Genomic DNA, 25,670 nt, shown 5'->3' with positions numbered 1-25,670 from the left:
TACCTGATATTATTGACAGTTTAGTCCATAATGATGTAGCACTGGTATAAAGTCATATGCCTGATGGGCTATTTTTGTGTTTTGTGCATAGCAGCAACATCTAAAACTGTTTTTTTTCTGAAACACTGAAGAAATAAATACCATTTTGGTGACCCTGGTTAAAAAGTTTTGAGGAGAAAAGGATCCGCTTGGGAGTGTCCGACTATCAACCCGTCACATGCTGCTCCAGTGTTTTTGTCTTAGCGTCCCACCCGGCGCCCCGCTATTGGTCAAAACGAAAGATACTCTTGTTTCATTGGATGAAAAGGCTGCCTGTCATCGACGTTGCCGAGCAAAACAGGAACTGTCCGCGGAAGAAGTGATGTGTTGGCATTTCGGAGAAATTTAGATCAAAGTCCAATAAATAAAATTGGTGAAATCGGTCGTCCTGCGGGTTCACGTAAAGCAGCCGTGCATATCGTAAACTTCTTCTCGTCGACGCGTTCACAGTGTAAGTATCGCCGTCAGTGCAATGAATGAACATTGCTTCTTGCACGTCTCTACTTACTGCGGTGTTTTGGAGTCTTTGCACACACATTAAAGGGCTTTCAGAAACATTAAATGGGTGTTCTGTTAATAGTCAAGACTTACTGGTGATTTTGACGTTGTTGAGAAATCGAAGGATATAATAAATGTCAACAAGCATCAAGCATTGTTGCGCAAGCATATCATAAATCTGCCTTTTTACATTTGACCTTACTTTTGTTTACGCTGTTGATGTCAGTGAGGGGAGAATAAACTGAAGAAACAAGCTGACCTATCAGTTCCAGCAAACATAAAAACATTCAGACTAAATAATCATGGTTTTGCTTTGTCTGAATGGATACTGGTGGTAAAGACTTTCAACGATTTCTTTCCAAACACATACAGCTTAGAAAATAGCTGCTGATCTGTGAAAATATTTAACTTTGAAGTGCTGAATTTTATCAACATTTATTTATTTGTTTTTGTGAGGCACTGGGGCCCTATTTAGCATGACCCTTTGCTAACACTACTTGTGCATTCACGTGCATTTAGAATTGTCACATTTTCCAGATTGGGAAGTTGTTCTTCTGACTTTGCTTTGTTCATGTGCTTGGGAGTCAGACTGTGGCACCAGCATGAATGGTACAAAGAAAAGATGTTATTTTGAAGTTTACCGAGAATACATAATTTTTCAGACTAATCTGGGTAAACTGGAGCAACTAGAGCTTAATATGCAATGCTATACTCAGGTATGCCTTGCTAGTATGAGGTTTTTCTTTTGCCTTCAGAGTTGCCTAAATCATCTGAAGCATAGATTCAACAAGTTGCTGAAAACATTCCTCAGAGGTTTTGTCATCTTCCTGTTCCACCACATTGCAAAGGCACTTTTTGGAATTGAGATAATTGGAGCACAGTGAAGTCATTATTATATTCAAGGAACCAGTTTGAGATGATGTGAGCTTTGTGACATGGTGTGTTATTCTGCTGGAAGCAGCCATCAGAAGACTGGTGCACTGTAGTCATAAAGGAACGGACAGCAGGAACAACTCAGGAAAGTTTGTGGTGTTTAATTGAGGCTCAGTTGGTATTAAGGCACCCAAAGTGTGCCAAGAAAATATCCTCCACATCATTTCACCACCACTATCAAAGCCTGAGCAAATTGTAGCCTCACTTTCTTAGTTGACACCAAGGGGCACTTGGTGTGGTCCTCTGCGGACGATCTGATATCCTCGTGTTGGTGTTGTTGCAATGTTGAACCTGGAACAACATTTATTATGATGATGTGGGAACAACACCGACACGAGGATATCAGATCATCTGTCTTCTGCTGCTGTTGCCCTTCTGGAGATGCTTTTCTGCATCTATTGCTTGCAATAAGTAGCTATTTGAGTTACGTTGCCTTCCTATCAGCTCACTGGAGTCTAGCCATTCTCCTGTCACCAGAGAGCTGGATATTTCCTTTTTCAGACCTTTATCTGTAAACCCTAAAGAAATCCTTTTTCTTCACATTTGCTGTACGTTTGCACTTGGAAACAATTTCTCCAGATTGACATCACCATATAATTACTCAATGAATCCTACAGCACATTGACATTAATGATTTTCTGGCTCTTTCACAAATTCGTTCACCTGCTAAAGCTGATGGTTGTGAATCATCTTAAATGCTAAATTTACAGACAGGCTGGTATACTTATTTAAACATTATGAGGGCAATGTGAGCAAGATAAAGACAAATCTTTTGTACAGATACTTAATACAACCGTTTGGTTCTTTTGGTTCAGTTCATATTTACTCATATGTAAGTATTTTCTTGAATGACACTCGTCTAACCTGTGCATAGCAAGTAAAACCTTGACTTGTAGTTTTTACTCTACTGGGGTTGAAGACTGTCTTTCAGGGAAATGGCTGTTGTAAAATGCTTTAGTTTTAAAAAATAAAGCAATTTTTAAAAATCCAGATTTACTTCAGGTTTCTAGTAAAGTGAGATTACAGTTAACACTGTTAATGACAGGAATGTATTATTCGCCTTGTCATCTATGACTATACGGTGAAAAAATGGACAGGGATGTATTATAGTATCAACTCCAACAATGCACCTGTCACTAGCAGCAGCATGCTGCTTTGCTATGTTCCACTGATGCAGATGCAAAATATACTCAAATGTATCTGTTCAAACGTTAGTGACTCCAATTTAGGTATATTATTGTGATGCTAATGAATAATACTGCATAGCAGCAGCTCTGAGAGCCTCCAACTGTTAACATTTTATTTTCATTTGGACAGGTTCCTCTCCTCCTTTTGTCTTTCTCTGACTTGCTTTTATTTGCTGACTCTGGTTTCCAGCTGCTGGAGAACAATAGCTGTGCATACATCCTTGGTCTATGCTGCCACTAAGAGTGTTTGAAATGTAGCTGAAAACAGTGTTTTTAATGTAAGGTAAAATTCTGGTTTCCCAAGGCAGCTGCAGTCTCCCCTGAGAAGGTATCAGTCAGCACAGGCAGCCAGCCACGCTCCTTGAACATGCTAATTCAGTCTCTCTCCTCTATTCCCCAGCTGCAGCTCTAGATTCTCCACCACTCTTGTTCCTCTTGGATACACATAGATACTTTTTCCTATTCACCTAACTCTTCCTCTTATGTGCACACCTGCATACAAATGTTTCTTTTTACCACACTTGAACATTTTCTTTCTTTCTCTCTTTTTTTTTTTTTTTTTTTTTTTTAATTATAATCATTTATTGTTAGAGTAGCAGAATTTGGTAGCTGGTATTATGTGTCTAATGTGGGTAGTTGTAAATCTTTTCACCTCAAATCTTTTGCCCAGAGAACAAGACGGACATTTCTGTATCATCAGCAACCACACGTACGCGTCCCTAGATTCACTCTTACTTTTCCCACTATTTTAAACAAAGGGCTACAATATTGATTGATGCAGTGTGTTGTGAGAGAGTCTGTCTGGAATTTAGAGCAGGAGAAACACGCGTTTTGGATTGATGCAACAAACAGGCAGTCCTAAGTTTTGTAAAGAAAAGCATTACGTGGGCTTAGATGCTTCATATTCATTTCTCTTATTTAGATTATCTTTTGGCCATAAGGCATTTTTAAAAAATCAACAGTTATAGTAGATCAAAGACATTATAATGGTATTTTTATATAGGATAAAACCCCAGTAACACATCTAATGGCATCTGTAATATTCCAACTTTATATAGCCAATTAAATTAATTAAATTTGATTGTAGTGTAGTTCTTGTCACTTGAATGTATACCATTTAAAGTTATATGCCAGTGGTGTACTTTTTGTAATTGACACACATTTGTATTAATTGGATTATTTATTTATTTATTTATTTATTTATTTATTAGTTAGTTATTTGTGTTAAACATCATAAAATCTTTCAAGTATTGTTTTTATTATAGGTACACAGAAAAACAACCTCGCCATCTCCAAATACCATAACCAGTGAATGGTTATGGTTAAAATACTCGATATACTTAAACTAGCTTCTATAATCAACTAAATTGGGTTTAAAATTAATTAATCAAAATCAAGACTCAGTTTTTTTCAGGCCTAAACATTATGGGACAAGCAAACATAATTATAAAGAGAACCCTTTGTGTGGTACCCATGAGGGTCACCTGTCTTGAGAAGCAAGCCTTTACCCTAGCCACCATTAGTTTCTGCTTCTTTGTGGGTCTTTCTGCCTTTTAGTTTTGTCTTTATTAAGTACCTTAATCTGCTTCACAGACTAAGCCGACAAAATTCAAGTCAGGTAACTTACTCTGCCGTTTAAAGCTCTGACTTCAAACGCATCACAAAAGAAACATTCTCCAGCTGGACTGTAAAATGCTATCCCACCAGGTTTGGAGCATTGCGAAAGGCAAGAAATCTCATATCATCGACTTTGAGTGTTTTCCTTTGCATGTCTGGCCTGTGGATCTCAGATATCATCACTTCTGCCAACGTTTCCTCATCCACAGCCATTTTTCTTTCTGTTTTCACGTTTATCTGAACTTTCTTCCTCCTGAGTTGCACCAGTGGTCTTGAGTTCATTTACATTCATGAATGAGTCCCTTGATTGCAGATGCTGACAATGATACACTTACCTCTATGAGAGTGCTCTTGACTTGGTTAGGTGTTGTGAAGTGGTTCTTTTTCCACCAAAGAAAGGAATCTCATATCATCACATCATCATGTCTGGCCCTTTAGTGTTGCTTTGTTGTTGTGTTGATTTGCCTTGTCCTAAAGTTTCTAGTTCCGCTGACACATCTGGTTTTCTGATCAATATTTTTGGACGTCATATTGAGACCTACAGCTACAGAATGCCAATTCAACACTTTCATTTGTCATGAAATAACATAACACACCTGACCATGAAACTGCTTATTGATTAGATTTTTTTTCATTTCACTGCAAAATAAAAGGACTGTTAAAAATGGCTGATTATACCTAAATGGTTAATGGGGATTTTTCTTCATTAAAGTTCTTGATTGGCAGCTATTCTTCACTCACATCTTGTTTGCTTTATTTTAGTCCATTGAGGTGATGTACAGAACCAAAAGAGTCGCACGATAGTTCAGGAATTCTCTAGTGATGGGAGTGATATTTAGCCTTTTGTTCAGCACGCCACTTCCTGTATGGACGCCTCTTTACACAAGTGAAACGGAAAATGACTTACTTATTATGACTTGATATGTTTATAGGGATGTCTTTTACTGTGTAATCTGCAAGTGCAATTTACTGACTACAACAGCCAACTGTCCAATCATTATCTGGCATGTTATTGTTACCAGTGCCCCTTGTTCTATTATATTTCTTAAACTTGAAGAAGGTTCATTTATTGAAACACAAGCCAACTAGAAGAGAGAATCATATCAAATCAAACCCTGCAGCACGTTTGTTTTCTTATTCATAAGTCTTCTTCCTTTGACCATGTCTTTGTTACTCTTGCTGTGCAGTGCTTTTATGTTCATATTTATTCTATACCCCAAGTGTAGTCACTCACTTGTACAATTACATCCTAAGGATACTATTTATATTATTCATAGCGCTCTGTCTTTATAATCTTACCTCTGAGCTGTCAATGTAATCAAAGAGAACTCATGGTGTGAAGGAAAATGGTGCTAGGCTAAATGAGATGGGTAGGAAGTGCACATACCGAGAGCGTAACACACATGGTAGGTGGTGAGAATTAATTTAATTACGTGTAGCAGATGTATGTGAAAGATAAACCATCTGCCTGATCAAAATTGACTACTTTGTGCGCTATATGTGATTGTGTATTAACTTGAATCCTTCCTGCAGATTTCATAAATTATCCCGAGCTACAGAAGGAGTGGAGCTGCAGTATAGTTGCAAACAATCGTGAGTAATGTGGAGACTTAACTGTGAAATTGTCTCAATGTTTTTTATTCTCATTTTCTGTCAGGTTGAGGACGGAGGATGGGGAAGAAAGATGCCAGTGCAACCAAATTACCGGTTGATCAATACAGAAAGCAGATTGGTGAGTCATCTGTACTGCTGCTCGGCAACAGCAAATCAATCAAATGTAATTAAATGAAATAACGCACAAGGTGTATTTGGAAAAAATAAAAAATAAAAACTGGTCCATAAAAAGCTTTATGTTCGAAGTTCGTCTCATCTCTTATTTTAAGGTAGTGTTCTCAGGCAGTCATTTTTTGTTTTTTCAACATTCATCTGATTGCGTGCTGTGAATCGGTCCCCTAGTGAGATAGTCAAAGCAGACTTGTATAATAACAAAGAAATTTTAGAGGAACCAATCTTAAACAGCTTAAAGCCCATACATTTTAGGCATGAACCCACTGGCATCAACACAACCTGCAACTTTTTCTGCTTCCTGAAAATTAAAATCTAGCCCCTTTGAGAAATGCATTCCACTGATCACTGAAAACTATCCATAGTTGTACAAGAAGAGGAACTTGAGTGGTTTTTGAATTTTGTGGACCTGTTGTGAAAACCTTTTAGTTATTGCTAGTTGACCTGACATGTTTGAACTGTGTGGAAATCATACACAGTGCAAAACATAGATCTAGCATCTAGGTCTAAAAAGAGAAGCAAATGCAACAGTGCTTTAAACATGCGCTACTTCTAATGGGGGCCAAAAAGACTTCTAATCCAATAGAAATCTATTGGAAAACTGCTCTCAGAACTGATCTCATAAACATTTTACAGGTGATTTTATGCAGTTGTGATTGACAAGAGTGCTTTGTAGCCCAATCCACCCCTTGGTCATCACATTTGTTTTTAAAATGCCAAGACTATAGCAGCTAAAAAACTTCATAATAAGACTTCATTAACCGATGGGTGATGTTATGATCGCTGTATCTATCTTCATACTGTCTATGGTGAAAACTCATCCAACAAACTGTTTTTCTCCATTGTCATAAATTCTCTATAGCAGCGTATATGTCATATGGCTGATAGTTTCAGCAAAATTCTACCAATAAATTAACTAATAATTAAAACAAGGCTACTGGTAATTATTTTGTGATGCTTTTTTGGTAGTTTGTATTTATCTACTTGTGGTCGAATTCCATTTGACACATAATCCTCACTGATTGGTTGATTGTGCCAGTGTAGGAATGCACACGTAATTAATGCCGCATTATAAAAAAATCAAGCTGACATTCCACATTTAAGAAATCACAATAATAATAATAATAATAATAATAATAATATGTTACTGGGAAGTATTTGGTGGCCGTTCTCACATTTGTCAGTGTAGGATTATGCATCATCTCTTTGCACAGCGTTGGAAGTGTTTCTGGTTTACACTAGAGTAAAAAGAAAATTCAACCAAATTCACAGCCATTATGCAAACTGTGCAAATAATTCCACTTGGTCATGAAAAAGCAGCGTCTCAGGTGACAGTGAATACGTTGCTTAAAGACCATCTTGTCAGAAGCTGTTTTGTCAGGTTTATTGGCTTTCTAATCATGTAGTATTTACTTCCCCCTTCATTCCCCTTTCTTCACAAAGGGCCAACTAAGGCAATATGATTGGAATCAATCAAAGGCTCAGCCAACTTTAGCGTGCCAGCTGTGGTTTCTTAAAGAGCAGTGCACCTATCATATCTTTTTGTTTTTGTTTTTCTCGTGTAGAGCAAAGCCAAAAGGTCGTCAGTGGCAAAGCTGGATAATTGTGGGCAGCTGACAGACTTGGATACAAAGGGAAGCTCTGTTGGCTTTGCAGGCTTAAAGGTTTTACTTTAAATCCCGGGACTCCCATTTTGTTAACATGAAATGTGACACAGTAGTCTTATAAGACACAAAAGTCATGCAAATGAACTTTTCATGAACGATCTGGTTTTGGCCTTGATTAATTAACAACTAATGACTCTACTACCTTTTACAAGGTAGTAGAGTGATGGCACAGTGCAATTACTAAACTAACATGATGTCTGAGATTTATTTGGATCTCCATGACTGTGGGAATCTAAAAATCTGATGCTACAGTACATTCAAGGAAAGAATATTTAACTTGGTGACTTGAATCCCAGTCCAAGAGATATGGCAACAACATCTGGCTACACAAATGTGCATGTCCTTTTCTTGCGTTCTTTTGTTTAGTTAGTAGTTAAATACGATTACTTCAATAGATACACATTGATAGTACCAGGTTGGACCCCCTTTGTCTTCAGATTTTGGCATAATTGTATTACACAATTACTGCGGATCTGTTACACAGTTGCTGTAGAGCTGCACATCCAAGATGGTATTCTGGGGTCCCCCCCCAAACTCAAAGGTACTCTGTTGGCTTGAGATCTGGTGACTACGGAGGCTGTTTGAGTACCATTTTGTTATGTTCTGAGCTTTGTCACATTGAGTGTTATACTGCTGGATGTAGCCACCAGAAGATAGGGGCACTGTGGTCACAAAGGGATAAATGTGGTAACCAACAGTAGGCAGGCTGTGGTGTTTAAATTCTGCCAAATTGGTGCTAAAGTGACCAGAATGAGCCAGAAGTATTCCCACACCATTAAACCACCACCCTCAGCCTAGACCAGTGGTGTCAAACTCAAATGCACAGTGGGCCAAAATTCAAATTTGGAACAAAGTCGCGGGCTAACATTAATATTTATTGAAAAAAAAAAACTTCCTCCAGATATGAGAATGAATCTTTTCTTATGGACTCAAACAAGTTTTGCTTAAAAAACTAAATATGGAACAAGCAAAGCTTAATACTAAACAATATATATAAGCTGTATAATACCAGTAGGCCAGCTCTAATAGTAATTTGGTATGGCTTCGTGGGCCAAATGTATTTAGGCTGCGGGCCAAATTTGGCCCGCGGGCCAGAGTTTGACACCTATGGCCTAGACTAGAAGCCAGGATAAATCTCTTTTATGTTATTTATACCAAATTTTGATCCTACCATTCAAAGTGACAGCAGACTCATCAGACCAGGCAATGTTTTTACAGTTTTTGTTGTTGTCCAATGTTTGTGAGCCTGTGTGAATAATACCCTCACTTTCCTGTTCTAAGCTGGGAGGATGCTGGATCCCATGCCAGCTGTCTTAAGGCGAGACACAGGTTACACCCTGGACCGATCGTCAGTCTGTCGCAGGGCTAACGCATAGACTAGACAACCATTCGCACTCACATTCATACCCACATTCACACTTATGGGCAATTTCGAGTTTCCAGTGGACCTATCCCCACTAACTGCATGTCTTTGGACTGTGGGAGGAAGTCAGAGTACATGGAGATGCTATATATTTATTTAAAAAGCTGTAAACTACGGTGACGTTACTGTGACAGTAATGGCATTGTTCTAAACACCTTCATTCCAGCTTAAGTACATGTTATTTCTTTTGCCTGTGGTGATTCACATCCTCACATTTTTTCCAGATTTTGTATTTTCCCGCGTTAATTTTGTGTTAACAGGACTCGTGGTGCTCTCATGAGTTTTAAAGCAAAATGTTTGGTCGGTTCATATTTCCATTTCTAAAGTTATGTCACGTTTATCCTTCTTTCTTTTTGTTATTATTGTTAAAGAAAAAAAGATGGCACTGTAAGTCCAATTGTGTTTTTTATTTTATTTTATTTTCCTCAGGCATGTGAAAGCTTTTTACACCACCAGCTTATAAAGGAGAGGGATTGCTGTTGTATATGTTTTCATACTGGGACAGAAGAATAGAATTATTTAGCCTGAAGATATCCCTTAACTGTCTGCCATTATGCAAAACCTGATAGGTTCAACAAATGAGAGACAGACATAACATAACAAGCTCATCTCCCGCCGTCACATCCTCTCCCACGAGTCCATTTTTTTTTTCCTTTTCCCCATTTAGTGTTTTCTTTCTGAGCACATCTTATCACTTCAGAAATGTGTAACACACTTTGGTCCCATCTCTCCCGCCGCCTTCCTCCAACCCCTCAATTTCTACCATTTTCCTTCTGTTTGAAAAGGACGGCCATCAGGCAATTTCACTGAACCACTGTTTAACAGCAAAGGTGAAAAACAGAGCGTGGGGGGAAAAGATGGAGAAAAATGAAGTCTTCAAATGGAGCATGGGGCTTGTTCTCCTCAGAGCTGGAATGGGCCACACATGGTAATTTGAAATCGTAATAGGTAGCTTATTCATGGCACATCGGCGGTAGTCCAGGCTGGTTGTTGAGCTGTACCATCATCTCTGCTGGAGTGCTTTTGTCATGGCAGATGGCCATCAAATAGCTACTGTTGACACTCTCTTTTTTTAATAACATTATTAAACCTGTTGTAATTGAATGCCCTTAGGATAGATAAAGCTGTAGCATTCTTACATGTAAGTACAAGTGTTCAGTCACAATGATCCTTAATGCTTGTTGAAAACTAGGGAAAATTGTCCACATAGATAAAGACACCCACAATTTTAAATACAAAATGTCAAGCTGGAAGCCAATAGCTTTACAAGTTACCATTTTACATGCAAATAAAAGATAACACCCATGATATACTGCTTCTTACAGGTGAAATACTTCACTCCTATCTGTAGATAGGACAGCGCAGTAGATCGACGTGGTGTACCAGTTATCTCTCGGCGTTATATCATGGATAATCTCCCTTTATTATTTATTATTTCGCTTCCTTTCTCTTCCAGTAAGCGAAAAAGGGCTCAGTATACCCCAAGAGTCTGGCATCAGTTCTCAGGTTCTACCACTCATCCTGGCAGATGTCAGCGATCCGCACCATGTGGTCACTGACTATATGGCTGCAATGCCAGATAGACGCGGAAGCAAAGCATGAAAACTGTCAAACACGCTGTCGGTGTGTTTCCCGAATTGTCCCAGGGCACTCAGAAACCACTAGACAGGGCTGTCTGTCCAAATTACTCTGCCTGTGTTGGATGCAGTATGTGGGACGGTTAGTCCCCATAAACACAAACAGTCACCCACAGAAATCTTCAGGCATTTTAGTTTATTTATTTTTCCTCTGAACATACACATGTCCCTGTTTGTGGTCATTTTGGCTTAGCGATAGCAGTAAATGATTTTTACATATATTGGCTTTAAAGCAACCTGGTTATATCATCTATCAGTTTAATAATGAATTGGTGGCTACTTCAGAGCTGCCCTTGTTTTGGGTCATATAGCTACATCCATTAAAGTTATGCTCACATTCACACCAGTGGCCAGTTTCAGGATTGAAAGTTGGACTGTGAGATGAAGCTGGGATATGCTGAGACCTGAACACCCACACAACACAGGGAGAACATGCAAAATCCTCAGAAAAACACCCAGCCAGTGCATTCAAACCCAGGACCTTCTTATTGTGAAGCAGCAACATTAACCACTGTACCACTGTGCTCAGTTTCCTGTTCTCAGCTGACAAGAGTGACTATTGCAGTCTGCTGCTATAGCCCATCTGCTTCAAGGTTTGGCATGTTGTCCGGTCAGGGATTCTCTTCTGCAAATCATTGTTTTAGTGAGTGGTAATTTAAATTAATATTGCCCTCCTATCAGCTTAAAGCACTCTTTCCATTCTCCTCTCACCTCTGGCATCTACAGGGCATTTTTACCCAGAGAGCTGCTGCTTAGTGCATATTTTCTCTTTTTTGGACCATTCTTTGTAATCCTTAGGGATGGTTGACTAGGAAAACCCCAGTAGATCAGCAGTTTCTGAAACACTCTGACCCGCCCATCTGGCACTAATGACCATGCCAAAGTCACTTACATCAGCTTTCTTCCCCATTCTGATGCTCAGTTTGAACTTCAGCAGGTTGTTTTGACCATGTCTACATGTCTAAACTTGTTGCCATGCTACTGACTGATGAGTAATTCGTGTTAACAAGCAGGTGAACAGGTGTACCTAGTCGTGCTTGCAATTAAACTGAATATTGCTGCAAGTTTTTCAGTAGTCATCCTCATGCCTGTCTACTAAATGAGTACAGTGGTACTGTAAGTCCATATGTGAACCATGTTCTTATACTTTAAGTCTATTTTTTCCTTTGCGTTGGCTTTTTTGCTGTGTTTAGTCTGACACAGGCAGAAGTTTGGAGCTGCTGCCGCTTTGCTAATGTGCTTCTTGCTCATGGTTTATCCTCCTAGGACCTGCCGTCCACATATGTGGACATCACATTTTGGGTTATTTAGACCAAAATACTCACTTTTGCTCTACATGGGCCTGATATCCACTTACGAGGACTTTATACTGCTACTGTTCTATCAAAATTTTAAATGAATATCCTCATTTGTGGCTCTTATTTTTCTTAAAAAAAATTAGGTAAAAAAAAAAAATCTGGTAATTCTTTGTTTTTACATTCATCGGGCCCCAATATGGCCAAATATCAAAAAGAAATTAAACATCCATGTCGTGGAAGAGTTTGGGTCTTAGGAGGTTAAATGAAGACATGGCATTAGATGAACTGTGGGGTATACTGGGTTCATAATGGAGCTCGTTGCAATGGTATAGTACTTGATTTTTAATACTTTCTGACACTGGAATAAATTTAGATATGACTGAGAATAATATTTATTTTGTTTTTTGTTTTTATATATAGGAGGATGCATGACTCGAATAAAAGCAGCTGAACTATACTAGTTCATGATAGGCTTTCATTTCTCAGTTGCTCCAAAGTAGGAAATAATTTATTCACAAAATGATCCCCATGTTTCTCATTCTCTTCCATTTTTAAATAACAAAGGAGGAGGAAAGGGGAAGTTGAACAGAGCAAGAGACTTTTTTATAAAGGTCACGTAGATAGTTGGGGACCACCTATTGCAGTGTGCTCCAATAGTGGCTCAAGGTTTGCTTACATAGGCTTAGAATGTCTCCCCCCCCCCCCCCCAACACCCATATACTCCATTTATTCCATTTATTCAAGTACTGTATGTACTTAGTTAATTATATGAAAGGCTTAAGGTGGTCTCACCAGTTGTGAACAATTCGCTCTTGAACTTGCAACCAGAAATCTTAAAGTAGACATGATTGTCTAAGGGTTTGTTGCATATAAAAGGAGATGAATTGAATCTACTCACTAGAGGCTTGACGTAAATGAACATCCTGCCGTTGCACACCTGTTACAAATGTGGCTGTGCAGTTTCGATTTGGTTACTACCTTCATTGTGATAGTGGGGAAAAATGATCTCCTTGCAAAGAGAAAGTGTCAGCAATCAAATTGCTATTCTAAGCAAAGAGGGGTATTATTAGCATCACATCATGACTGGAGTGAAGGTTTCAAATGGCTCTCAAATGCTTTGCGAAAACTCAGTCAGCCCAATTCCGAACATTACCAGGGAGACTGAAAGAAAAACCATATGATCACGAGGTTCAGGGCATCGAGCTTTGTTAGAAACAGCTGCATTTTCTAAATAAAGAACATGTTATTTCAGTCTGTAGCAGGAAGACGATCTCATCAGAGGATGGGTAGTGTCTCCAAACCGCTTCACAGAAAGGAGGAAACAAGAGCAAACACTTGGCATGGCTTAAGACATCAAAATGTTTGTGTGGACAACTGAAGAATTTAACGATGACTTAGACTTTAAGATTCACAGCAGTAACAGAAAGGTGTGAGACGATAATCAGCCTAGAGAATGTCAGTGCAGCGTGTCAACACAGTGTAATGGCAGATAGCTTGAACTAAACACCTGCACCAAAACAAGTAGCAACCCACTGTTCAGAGGCACGTAACATCCTTTGAGCTACATCCTTGAGATGATGCTCGAAGACCAAGGAGTGCTGAATATCACAGTAAACTATTTGGGGCATTGTCTCCATTTTTGATAACATGTCTCATCTTTATGCAGACTTGTGGAGTCCAGCTTGAGCGCTGTCATTAATGCAAACGGCGATTACTGAATAAGATATTCATGAAATTAATTTTTTTTATCACAACTAAAAATTTCACCAAAATTGTTAAGCTCATTTTGCCAGCTGTAATACAGGATGTTCGAATTGGATCTGTATTTGTTTTCTAAAATAGAAGCATTTAGGAGGCTCAGGCTGTTGGATTCCATTGTATGCATTAGAAACTTAAAATAAATGGTAAAGTTTCTTATCATCACTCACCACTCTTCTATCTTTTTAATGGCCAATTTGTATGACACAAATCACATACCTCCCCTCTCTTTCCCTTGAGTGCACAATCACATGTGACTAATTTTAGCTAATACCCCCTACCTGTCTCATTATGCTAAACAGAATAATGGCTCAAGATAAAAACTAATTTCACAGCCGTCTTCATCAGACTCCATTTATAGGTAACCTGATGACAAACAAGCAAGAAGAATCTGAACTTTGCTTTAAGCGGTGGGGGGGAGAAGGCCACTTTCACTTTTCCTCTCTGTCTCTTCGGCGATGACTTCAGTGAAAGGCACGATCAGGGAAGCCATCCCAGCAGGTGCCCTAGGCCGTTTTACAGGGGTTAATGTTCCTCTGAGACGTGTCATTGTTGTTGCTGTACAGGAGAACAGGGATGGCTTTTCAGGGTGGCAGGCTGAGGCAGGGAGGGATGGGAGGATTGCTTGTAGCTCAATGCAGGTAGATAATTGGTGACCGAAAATGTCTCCGGCGCTGGTGAAGCAGTGGAAACGGTGATGACAAATAGGAGTACTCATAAGCCTAGTGTAATATCATCAGGCACGCGCGTGTAGATTGTGCAGGCTCCAAACCCACGCAAATAAACCACAAGAGAAAGCTGCTGTGTAGCTACAGGAGGTACACCAGTGTAACACAGCAGCATTAGAATACCATATACACACGCTGAGGTAATTCTCTAGCATAAACACTACTCTACACATTACCTTGCTTGGTGTAAGTATTCTGATTTGGCCTCAGTTAAGTACTAATTGTTACCAGATGGTTATGTCTTCAACCAATATATACATCTAGCATTGAAATTTAAACCCCGTCTTTGCTCACATCACGCCATTTACAGTGTGAAAATCTTTGCAACGGTTATGTGAATAGTGAGCAACCTGAGGTGCCCTCCAATCAAATTTTCCCCTCTCCACTTTCTGACAAGTGGAGGAGACATTCAGTGCCCCCCGTAATGAATTCCCACTAGCTCGCTGTTTGCTCCTGGCAACACGCTCCCCATTTCTATTAGCCCTCCACAGAGTCAGTGGGAGGTGAACGAAGGGTTCAGGACCAGGAGGAATGGAGGGGGGGGGATAAAAGAGAGCGAGGAGAGATGGGAAGTGAATATCAGATCTTGGAAAAAAGATGCAGGGGGAGCAAGATTATTGAAAAGCAGGTGAAATGCTTAACATAAGACTAATGGTCATTTCCTCTGTGACTGGGCCGTAAGAGTGACACCTTATTGAGTGGAAATCAGCTCTACACACGCACACACCTACACCTGTTTTCCCACTAGCTTATTTCAGCTTTTCCCTCTCAAACCCTCTCCAAAATACATCTTCCAGTCTCTCTTCCTATTCGCCATTGTAAACAAGGATTAATTGGAAGAGGAAAAACCACCAGGCTGACCTGGTCTCAGTCTGTATTATGTAACATCCCTGGTTTTTCTAATGAAGTACAATCAAGGTTAAATCATGAAAACTTCATAGTTAACTTCAAGCACCACACTCATCTTACCATTAATCAAATCTAGATTTAACCATAAGTTTTGAAGAAAGAATTAAAAAAAAAAGGAAATTGCACAACTTGAAAACACACACACACACACACACACACACACACACACACTGTTCAGCAAGCTGTTGCCTTTCCACCCTATTGTTAGCAAAGTTCCTTTTCCTGCTGTGTGTTGTTTCTAATTAGACCAAGACAACCAGCTGTCACACACACACACACACACACACACACACTTTTTGCCGGGTGGCCAGTTTGCCCACAGGACTCACCCTTGAGAATTTAGCTTACGGGAAGTCAAGTAAGCACAGGTGAACCGTGTGTTTTGTAGACTGCGTGAGGCGTGTATATGTTTATTTGAGAAATTTCAGTAGTGCACAATTTATTTCTCACTTTCTCACCACCCATTTTTGAGCACATGAATATATAGAGAGAAATTCACATTTAACTGTTATATTTCCATTCAGCAACCTCCCTATTCTGTAGAATAAAGACCAGAGTACAACCAGCATTTATGAATTATATAAAAACCATTTGGTCACTACAAATACAAAATGGTGAGTGCAGTCACCTTAAGCCAGATTCCTCACAATGTTCCCAGAGTGCTACACTTCTACACAAAAACTTTCTGGTCTCTTTGGTTGTTTGGCAACAGTAAATGAAACCTGTCACTCAATATCAGTCAATCTTGGTCATTTATTTGTGTTCTTCATTTAATTTCTTTTTATCTATTTCATGTGTTTTAGGTAAGCAAGACTACAAAAAGACAAAGTCGGTTTTGAAAGCAACACGGCTGAAAGCTGAAGCGAAGAAGAATTCCTCTGGATTCAGGGTGAGACTTGGTTTCTGTTTAGAACTACTGAAGCCTTTATCTATATGTATTCTACAGTTTGTATATATGTATATCCACACTTAAATGTCTGTCCTGGTACAATTGTGGTTCTGCTTATCTATGTACAAGATTTGCAAGCCAACTTTTCCCATGCTCCTTTTTGTATTTATATTTATATTATTTATTCCAGACTCTTCACACTGTCTTATTGAAAGAAGTTACTCTAGGTCTTCAGGGAATATAATAATCCATAGTAGATCTTCACATAATTATGTGCTGTTCTATTCTTTTAAGATCCCTGCTGCTTTGCTAAAGAAGGTATGCTAGTGTCCTTCATAGATTGTGTGTAAAATAGTGCTTTTCTTTAACAAAAAGAGGAGATATAAAACACAAAGGTGGTCTTATCCTTTCAATGGCAAAGGAGGGGCAACAGGAAGGTGGGTGAAAAGAGGAAAATACAGTATGCAGATGAAAGAAGATGAAATGGATAGAGCAGGTAATGCTAAAGTAAAAGGAGGTCAAGAGATTTGGAGCCAATGACGGGCAAGGCTGAGACGTGTAGAGAGGAGGGAATATGGATCTATTGGCCAAAGGATGCTGAAGATGGAACAAGAAGAAAAGAGGAAGACCAAAAAGAACATTTTGGGATATGAGTGGCCCTGCAGAGGGTTGGTGTGACAGAAGAGGATGCTAGCATCAGGGCGAGATGGAGGCAGATGATCTGCTGTGGCGCCCCCTAAAGGGAGCAGCCAAGAGAAGAAGACGATTGAAATCACAGATTCCATGAGAGGAACTTTTATAACTTTATTTTTTTTAGTGAAACTCAATTGAAAGACGTCATTACAGTAACATTCAGTATTAGTCCTTGAACACTTATTGTCCTTTGTTACACTGACAAGTTCTGCTTACAGGACATTAAAAGCCAAAATGTTTCACTTCCTGATTAAGCCTCAGTTGCTACGAAGTGGGCAGAGATGAACAAATCACAATGAGGATTAAACAGTGGGTGAAATGGTCAGGTTTTAAAATATGCATCTCTTAGACATGCAGGGCCTCATTAAACACGTCTTTAATCCAATTAGATTAGTCCATATCTTGAAATATTGATATTGGTCATGAATAATTCATGTTTTTCATGCCCAAGATGAGTGGAATTTTCAGAGGTTGGATTAAAAATACCTCTGGGACGAGGATATTAAACTGTCTTAGACCTCTTGGCCCCGAGTTCGATTGAAATTCAGCCCAAATGTAATGGATATTTGGTCACGCTTGCTTTCCCATCAAGTCTTTTTAGCGTGATATGAAGTTGAAGAAGTGATTTTTACACAGCTCTCTGATGACAGTAGAAAGCCTCCCTCTCTCTCTCTCTCTCTCTCTCTCTCTGAACCTTTGGTTGACAGCAAAGATTTGGCTGGAATTTTTAGGGCTGGTTTGGATGTTGGGGCATGTTGTCTGCTTCTCTTCTCTTCTCTTCTCTTCTCTTCTCTTCTCTTCTCTTCTCTTCTCCTCTTCTCTTCTCTTCTCTTCTCCATATTCCTGGTTGAGATGCTGCTCTCAGATGCAGCTGGCACCTCAGAAGGGCCAACAGACATGCGGGCACAGAGAATCTGACAGCTGCCAGGGCAGGCTGTCTCGGGGCTGTCCTGGTAACGGGGCAGTCTGGATGAGTTGGCAGAGAGAAAGGATGGAGACACTGTGGTGGAGAAAGTGAGAGAAGGAGAACTTCTGTTCCCACCATAGTGCTGAGTTGTCTGGGTTGCTTTAAAAAAAAAAAAGAAAGAAAGAAAGGAAAAACAACCCAAAAACCAGCCACCTGCTGTATCCATGCAGGTCCTTATACACAGGTTGAGTCACAGTGTGTTTACGGAAGTAACGACTTGTTGCCAGAACACAAGTCTTTGCCTCTTCCAAAGAGTGAATGGTATGTGGTAATGACAGCAGAGAGGGAGAAACTGGCAGGAAGTGCAGTCTGCAGCCTCTCCTCAGGTTGCCTAGAGAAGAAGCAGCGCCTTCAAAGTAGCTCCAGCACATTATCTTGCAGCAGAGGAAACGAGCCTGCTGCCTTGTCTAATTGGCACACTAGCCTTCTGTTCAGTTCTGCACTGTTTTCCCTCAGTCTTATTTAGCCGCTGAGCCTAGGAAGTTGTGGTAGAGTGGGTGGGGTGGGGTTTCTTATGGAATTGGCAGAGGATGGAGACGACAGATAATGATGGGTATCTTCCATCTGTCATTTGTGAATGTGTGCTGTGTGGCGAGCGAGATCCTATAGATCCACAAGTATTAGGTTTTTGGACATTTTTGCCTCTTTGTGACAGGAGCAGGTGGGTCAGGACGCAGGTGAGGATTTGAACCAGCTTCATATCTTGAGTTGTTTTAGTGTTTTTGAAATTACATCCTATTTTTCTATACAGTATTTGGCATTTCTTATGTTTGTACAACTATAACTCACGTCAAGAAGCTCCAACTTTTGTTTTAACGGGGCAGATTCGAGTAACTGAAGCAGTAATTGGTGAAATGCCCGAATCAGTGCTGTTAGAGAAAAGCTCAAGGTTGTGTTGGGAGCTTTGTGGCCTTTTGTTCTATTTAATGGTGCTGCTGTTTATTTCTAACATGACAGTGGCACATTCGAGCTTTTAAACTTTAAACTTGTTTCCATTTCAGCATGGGGATGTAACAGCAGAGATGTTGTAATCAATTTACTCTTTGGCCAAATTAAAGTGAAATTTATTCATAGTTACCATATCTGCCTTTTTTTTTCTTTTTCTTTTTTTTTAAGCAAATAAGCACCAAGTATAAAACGTCATTATTTTCCTGCATCGCTGAATTGAATGCATGTGATGTAGTCTGCTGCAACGTCACTGCACGGCTTCGTTCAGTCATGTTAGCAACTTGTGGCTCACCATTTTACATAAATAAAACATATTCCCTCTGCTGAACATCTGCATCACACTCAGAGCACATTGTCAGAAAAAGGATGGGTGAAAGTGTGACGCTTGCAGCCCTTTTTTAAACCACAGCTCTGAACTACATCCAGAGAAGCTTATGTGTGCAACACCATGAGTTACCATGGCAATCTGGAAGAGAGAGCTACCTTTGTGACCTTTAAAACTGGCTTTAGGCTCAGCATCCTTCACTAACCTTAACTCTGTAGCTTTCCACCCCTCTGGACCCTTGGACGCTGTGGTAAGCATTTTTTTTGGGTTTTTTTTGTTTGTTTTGTTTTGTTTTTACTCTAATAGATGACGTGATTAAATTCAGCAAAATTATCAATAGATTTGCAGCTTTGCAACAGAGTGAATATGGTCTGAAGGCAGGAGAATCTATTCTGGTGGTGATGGAGAATCAATTGCTCAACAAAGGAAACTAAAATATCTACAAAAATTAACTAGAAATTTCAATGTAATCGGTCAGAAAACGTAACACTTTAATGGTTGATTGTTTGTTGCTGTAGCTGGTATGGATGAGACCTGCTTACTAACTGTGCTCCAAATGCACCGACGGTTGTGTGGCTCTCACAAGCTGCCACCCACATACAGCCCCAGACACACCGACTCTAACCTGCTTAGCACATGGGAACATACAAACAGACGTACACACACGTGTGCGTGCACAAACAAACCCAGGAGGAGAATAAAAGTCGGACCAGATGAGGGGATGTCTGCTGAGCTATGGCTTGTCGCCAGGGTGATGGGGACTAGGCTCCCAGCATGCCGAGTGTGCTGCAGCTGCCGCCAGTGCTGAGAGAACCACACGATGAAGATGATGATGTGTTTGGGCCCCATCCAGAGGTCTCCATCAAAATGTGGGCAGAGAGGCTGTGTGTTAGTGTCTGAGTGTGTGTGTATGGAGGGGAGCATATAAATGTATTTGTGAGACAAGGCAAGAGTCAACGCAGTGGGCTACTCTTCTCGAAAACAGTGATCTCAATCAAATGCAGGTGCTTTCTCCAACTCGAGTGTTTTCACTGAAACCCCTCCAGCTTGTTTTTATAGACAAGTCACTGTAACCAGCTGTTCTCTTTATCTCTGAAACCTGATGCAAAGAAGGGGGAGAAACCTGAATTGTAATTTTTTTTGTGTGTCTCCAGCAATTCAATAAAATGCTTACCTATGTCAGAAACACAATGTTTTCTTTGTGATATTCTCGACAGAATTACAAATGCTTCTCTTTGTTGTGCTTCTTTTTCTTTTTTTTCAAAGCTGCCACAGAACACACGAAAAAGCAGAAAACAATCAAGCCTCGGTGATTTGATAACAGTTCTCTTTTCTCCGAGGCCTAAGCAAAATAGAAAAGTAAATCAAGCGGTGGAAGCCTGGCGGTTAATATATGAAACTAAAGTGCATGAAATTTAAAAGTTTTCCAATTAAGCTAGGACTTTAAGCTGTTTGGAGGCTGCTGGGATTCAGATAAATGTGGGCTGAGGCTAATGAAGACCAATGCTGCTGATGACTAGGCACTACAACATGTACACAGATAGCTGTGGATGCTGTGACTCCTTTTAATTGTCACCCCCATCGCCTTCGTCAGAGAGGAATTATTATTAGCCCCCCACCACCCCTCATTTGTGCCGAGCTTTATCTCTCACTTGTTTTCTATTTCATTCTCACTCCCTTTTTTTATTATTTATTTATTTTTCTATCATTTTCTCTCTGCAGTTTGGCTCATTGACTGATTGTTTTTCTAGTCTGCCATGTGTGTATGTGCAGTATAAGGGAATCGTTGAACTGATGTTTTATCAGATTGTCATATAGTTTTGTTGTTTCAATTTTTTAAAAGTGTCTTTTAGGATGACTAAGCTTATCTTATTTTCTTTTTTAGTGCTTTATGCCCGTCTTTAACCTTGCATCAGCCTCTTTCATGAACAGGTGGATTTTGTTAAATTTAGTTTTTCCCTGAAGTCTTTTTATAAATCTATAAATGGAAAACTGAATTTATTAACATTTGCAAAGATTTGAGATTTTTTTTGTAGCACTTGCCACGTCACCTTTTGTTGTTTTGGCCCAGTTTGCAATTTAAAACTCATTTCCACACTCAAATATTTCTTTTTGAATAACCTCCAATCAGACTGTACTCTGTGCTCTTTTAAAGCTCTCCAAGCTCTCCAGTGTTGATTAGAAAGTTTGCTGCTAATGAGTTCTCTTGATAAAGAATAACTGGCATTGTTCAATACTCTGAGTGCCCCTAATGAAACTCCAGCTGATGAAGATTGTAATCGTGTGAGCACCACATAATGAACAAGCGCTCCTAATTCCCATTTTCAAGTTGAATACCACTCCTTTGGAAAGCCTCAATTTGTTTGACAATTAACCAATAGAAAATCTAAAAAAAATAAAAAATAAAAAAAATAGGCCATTTTGTAGAAGAAAGTTTAACTTTTCAGTAAAAATGGAGAGACGAAAAAAGTGAAAGTGGAGCCTGACTGCAAATAGATTTTTATTTTATTTTTTTAAATGCTGCAGCCACTTGGTACCCGGCTTCTGAAATGTGATGCTGCTATGTTTTTTTTTTTTTGGGGTTTTTTTTTGTTGAACCGGCAACCTTCTGATTACAAAACGAACTGCCAACTCTTGAACCACGGTCGCCCCAGTAGGGCGATAAGTAATTTAGTTTGAGTTTGTTTAACAGAAAAAAAATGTTGTACTTATGAGTATATATCCCATTGGTATGTTATTGGGTCTTTTATCAATTGATGCAGTCTCATAAACTTACAGTTAATCCATTGAAAATTCATAGGAGTGAGTGGCACCGTGTTGCCCAGTTATCTTGAATACAGTGGCTGAGATGGATGGACACCGCAGTTCTGCCTAATCGTGTTTTATGTATGTGGCTAGAAACTGGCCACAAGCATAGTACACTTTATATGGTACTTTAAAATCACATATAAGCTTTTTTTTTTTTTTTTTTTAACTGTATATGACCATTCAACTCTTTCTCATTATCTCTTTCTCTTCCTCCATCAGTCCTTTCTCTCCTCCCTCATTTCTAACTCCTCTCCTGAATTGAAGTCAGGTCTTTAACCCATGCAAAAGTGAATAAACATGCGTATTTAGTCCTGATATTGACAGTGACAGTTACTGTCAGCAGATTAGACATGAGACCCTCCCGTCACAGGACAGCTGACGAGCTGTCAACGACGACAACAACTGATTACAAGCTAATAGTTTGATTAGTTGAGGTAAACGGTGGCCTGACAGTCTGCGCTCACTACAGATGAACGGCAGCCAGAGTTTGTCCTAAAAAAATGTGGTTTTTTTCCATATTGTCCAGCCCTAATCATCAGTCCCCTAAACCAAATTTTGTTTTAAGTTGTGATCATATATAAAATAGTTACTTATTATTTTACGAGTTATTATGTATTCTTAAGTTTTTCTAGCTCGATTGCTTAAATACTGGAGTAAAATGTACATTGTAATAAAAATACATAGTGGATTGGATTTTTTTATTTTTTATTTTTTTATAAAGTAAGTAGTGTTTCACATTAGTGGTATTACCTAATTATGAGAAGTGATTTCTATTGGTACAGTTCTTTTACGATTTCAAATGTTTTTATAGAAATATTTTGTTAGCATATTTTCTGCAGGGCTAGCGTGTACGCGTCGTGTATATAACAACACAAAATTCAAATAAAAAAATAAAAGAAGAAGCTGTTTGACACTGTCAATGTGAAGCTGTGGAGGATTTTCAACTGCTTCCAGTTTACGTTTCTGGTTTAAATATGAAAACAGATACAAATTCATATATTATTATGACATCCACAGATGATGATAATAGCTTTGTTTGCTCCTCTGTAGTAATTTTTTTCCCTCCCAGTTTAATATCTGAAACTAAAATGTAATTGCTGTAGTTAGATTTGCCCTTTTATGCACATCAGTAGAACTGTGAGCGAGAGTTTAAATATTTGTGGTTTTCAAAACAAGCAAAGAAAACAACAAATCTTTATTCACATGCGGTGAATTCAGATGAAAAGAAAGGCATTAGAGACTTGGCAAATACAGACGTAACACAAATAAATAAGCACAACAATTATGAAACACTGCAATGACATTCAAACAAAGCAGACATTCATGAGTGTAAAGACAGACTCGGGATTTGGGCAGAAAAAAAAAAATGCTCACAAGAACATTTTGAATATATTTTAAAACCTTTGCTTTCTCCTCAGGATGCGTTCCTGGTCATCGCGGCAATCCTGTTCTTCGTGCTCTGCGTGTACGCCTTCTTCTACCTTAACCTGAGCACCGAGATTAACCTGGACGTGGACGTGGATTAATAGGAGGTGGACAGTGGACCAAATACTTGGCTTCTCTGTTTTATGCACATGGGCGAATTGGTTAACGCAAACTACCGTTTAGTTTCGTAGTTTTTTGGGGCTTTTGTTCGGGTTTTTTCCCCACATTTCGTTGGTGACGTGCAGACTGTGAACACACTATGAAAAGACACATTACTGCATATCACACAGTCAAGTTTCAGGGTTTTTTTAAGACAAAGGTTTTGGAATTGATCAAACAGAAATATTTTGATATTTCTTTCTGCAATGAATTTTTTCAATCTAATGACTCTCCAATGTAAAACCTTCTTTTCTTTTTTTTAAATGTGAATTTAAGCCAACTAGAGTAAAGCATTTAAACGACGGTGACCTCCTGCTTGACATCTACCTTCTGTAAAGAAAGTTAGCATCCTTTTACACAACTGATCCGAGCCACAGTGGAGACTAAGCTTCATTAGTCATATTCAGCAGAGTCACGTCCCACTGTTTTCACCGCTAATAGAAAAATGTAAATCTCCCGCCGAAGCTCTCGTCACATCGAGACAAACACTCGCCTCACATTCCAGTGCACAAACCTCTCCTCCTGGATATCTGGAGATCACAAAGTGTGAGATTAGAATCCACAAAGCCCTTGTCCTGATTGAACATGTGTGCAGAATACAGAATAACACGTTGCCCGACTTACGTTGTGGAGGCAGACATCCTCAGGGTAAGCACACAAATATGATTGGGTTCATCAGATTGAATGTAAATTGTGGAGATAATTGATGGCTGACGTGACACAAGGCTGCGTCTTTTTTCCTTATAAAAAACAACAACACTATTTTCATTCCATCTTGTGTGCATTGTATTCTGTAAAATGTGATATGTCTGTATAGAAAGGGATATGAAGGACTGTCAATGCTTCTTTTTTCTACTGCTTCACTCTTTGTGCCTGAGGCCTGCACGCTGCAATCATTTCAGTTCAAGTGCTTCCACTGTTTGAGAGATCATTTGTTAGCAGAAGCACAGAGTCAGTAGCTTTTTATTATCTTCATATAAATTTAATGGAATTCTTTTGGTTTAAAATTGTATTTTTCTGATTTTTTTTGCGCAGAAAGGGCAATACTGTCATCTATAAGGTTTTTATAGAAAATGAAGTTTTGCATAGTGCATACAAGACCAATACCAAATACATATCAGTGCTTTAAGTTTATTCCAGCATGTTTGTATTTCAGAAACCCTCTGGGGAGGGACGAGTCATGTCTGCTGCTGATATGATTCCTGAAATGTGAGATAGATTTTGAGCTTTCAGTTTTTGCCTTTTCTCCCCTTTTCTCCCATGACCTTCTGACCTCTAGTAAAAGACCACATGTCAAAGAAACCATTATGATGAGCATGCACCCGCGCCCTCACTCGGAGGCTTTTATCTCGCCTTGATACGTCCGAGCTCCCTCCCCCAACACCATGAGCCTCCCACATGTGTAACAATAGATAGCCGGGTCTAATAGACCTTCATACATGACACCTGTTATCTGAAAGGTCACCATTACCAACTACAAGAGCCTTGACATCAGCACAATAGAAAGGATCACGCTGCCCAACCCGTGTATTCAGACCTGTGTTTGGAAAGATCTTTTTTTCATAACAGTACGGTGGTTTGTTCTGTTGTCGAGTACATCTGTTAAATAAACATCTTAAAGTGTGCTTTTTTTTTTTTTTTTTTTTTTAAATGAATCAATCGTGTGATTCTTTGTGACATGAATTATCTTTCTGCTTTTGTTGGAGTTTTTCGCATGTCATTTTAGGGTGTAATATATGTTTATCGACGATATCCGTGATATATTAACCACAATCTTTAAAAAACAAATGATATCATGTGGAAATACAAGAGATATTACCATAGCATGAATGATCACTATCCTTTGTTATCTTATTGTATGCATTTGTACATTTACGATTACAGACTATTTGATAAATAAAATTTCACATTTCTACCTACCATCAATGTCACCTCCTACCTACACAACAAAAAGCGGTGGCATATAAGGTTAAGTAC

The 25,670-nt window shown here is 39.2% G+C and overlaps 1 protein-coding gene across 1 annotated transcript; it reads left to right on the top strand.

Moving 5' to 3' along the window:
- Positions 1-325: 325 nt before the first annotated feature.
- triqk (triple QxxK/R motif containing) lies at positions 326-25,313 on the top strand. The gene is made up of 4 exons (XM_005728373.1): positions 326-490; positions 5,932-6,006; positions 16,283-16,368; positions 23,528-25,313. Exons 2-4 carry the CDS (start codon positions 5,946-5,948, stop codon positions 23,633-23,635), a joined length of 255 nt encoding a protein of 84 aa, XP_005728430.1. The 5' UTR covers positions 326-490; positions 5,932-5,945; the 3' UTR covers positions 23,636-25,313.
- Positions 25,314-25,670: the final 357 nt, after the last annotated feature.

Source organism: Pundamilia nyererei, unplaced genomic scaffold, assembly GCF_000239375.1.
Source record: "Pundamilia nyererei isolate P.nyererei 1_Seehausen unplaced genomic scaffold, PunNye1.0 scaffold00028, whole genome shotgun sequence".
NCBI classification, from domain to species: Eukaryota; Metazoa; Chordata; class Actinopteri; order Cichliformes; family Cichlidae; genus Pundamilia; species Pundamilia nyererei.
Note: the sequence above shows the minus strand (reverse complement) of the source record. Positions and strands in the feature narration are given on the sequence as shown.

What these genes read in the sequence shown, in the direction of transcription:
- triqk (XM_005728373.1), top strand. Translation starts at nt 5,946, where the DNA reads ATGGGGAAGAAAGATGCCAGTGCAACCAAATTACCGGTTGATCAATAC. An exon ending in TCAATACAGAAAGCAGATTG is followed by an intron (nt 6,007 to 16,282) that starts GTGAGTCATCTG and finishes CATGTGTTTTAG; the next exon opens with GTAAGCAAGACTACAAAAAG. An exon ending in AGAATTCCTCTGGATTCAGG is followed by an intron (nt 16,369 to 23,527) that starts GTGAGACTTGGT and finishes CTTTCTCCTCAG; the next exon opens with GATGCGTTCCTGGTCATCGC.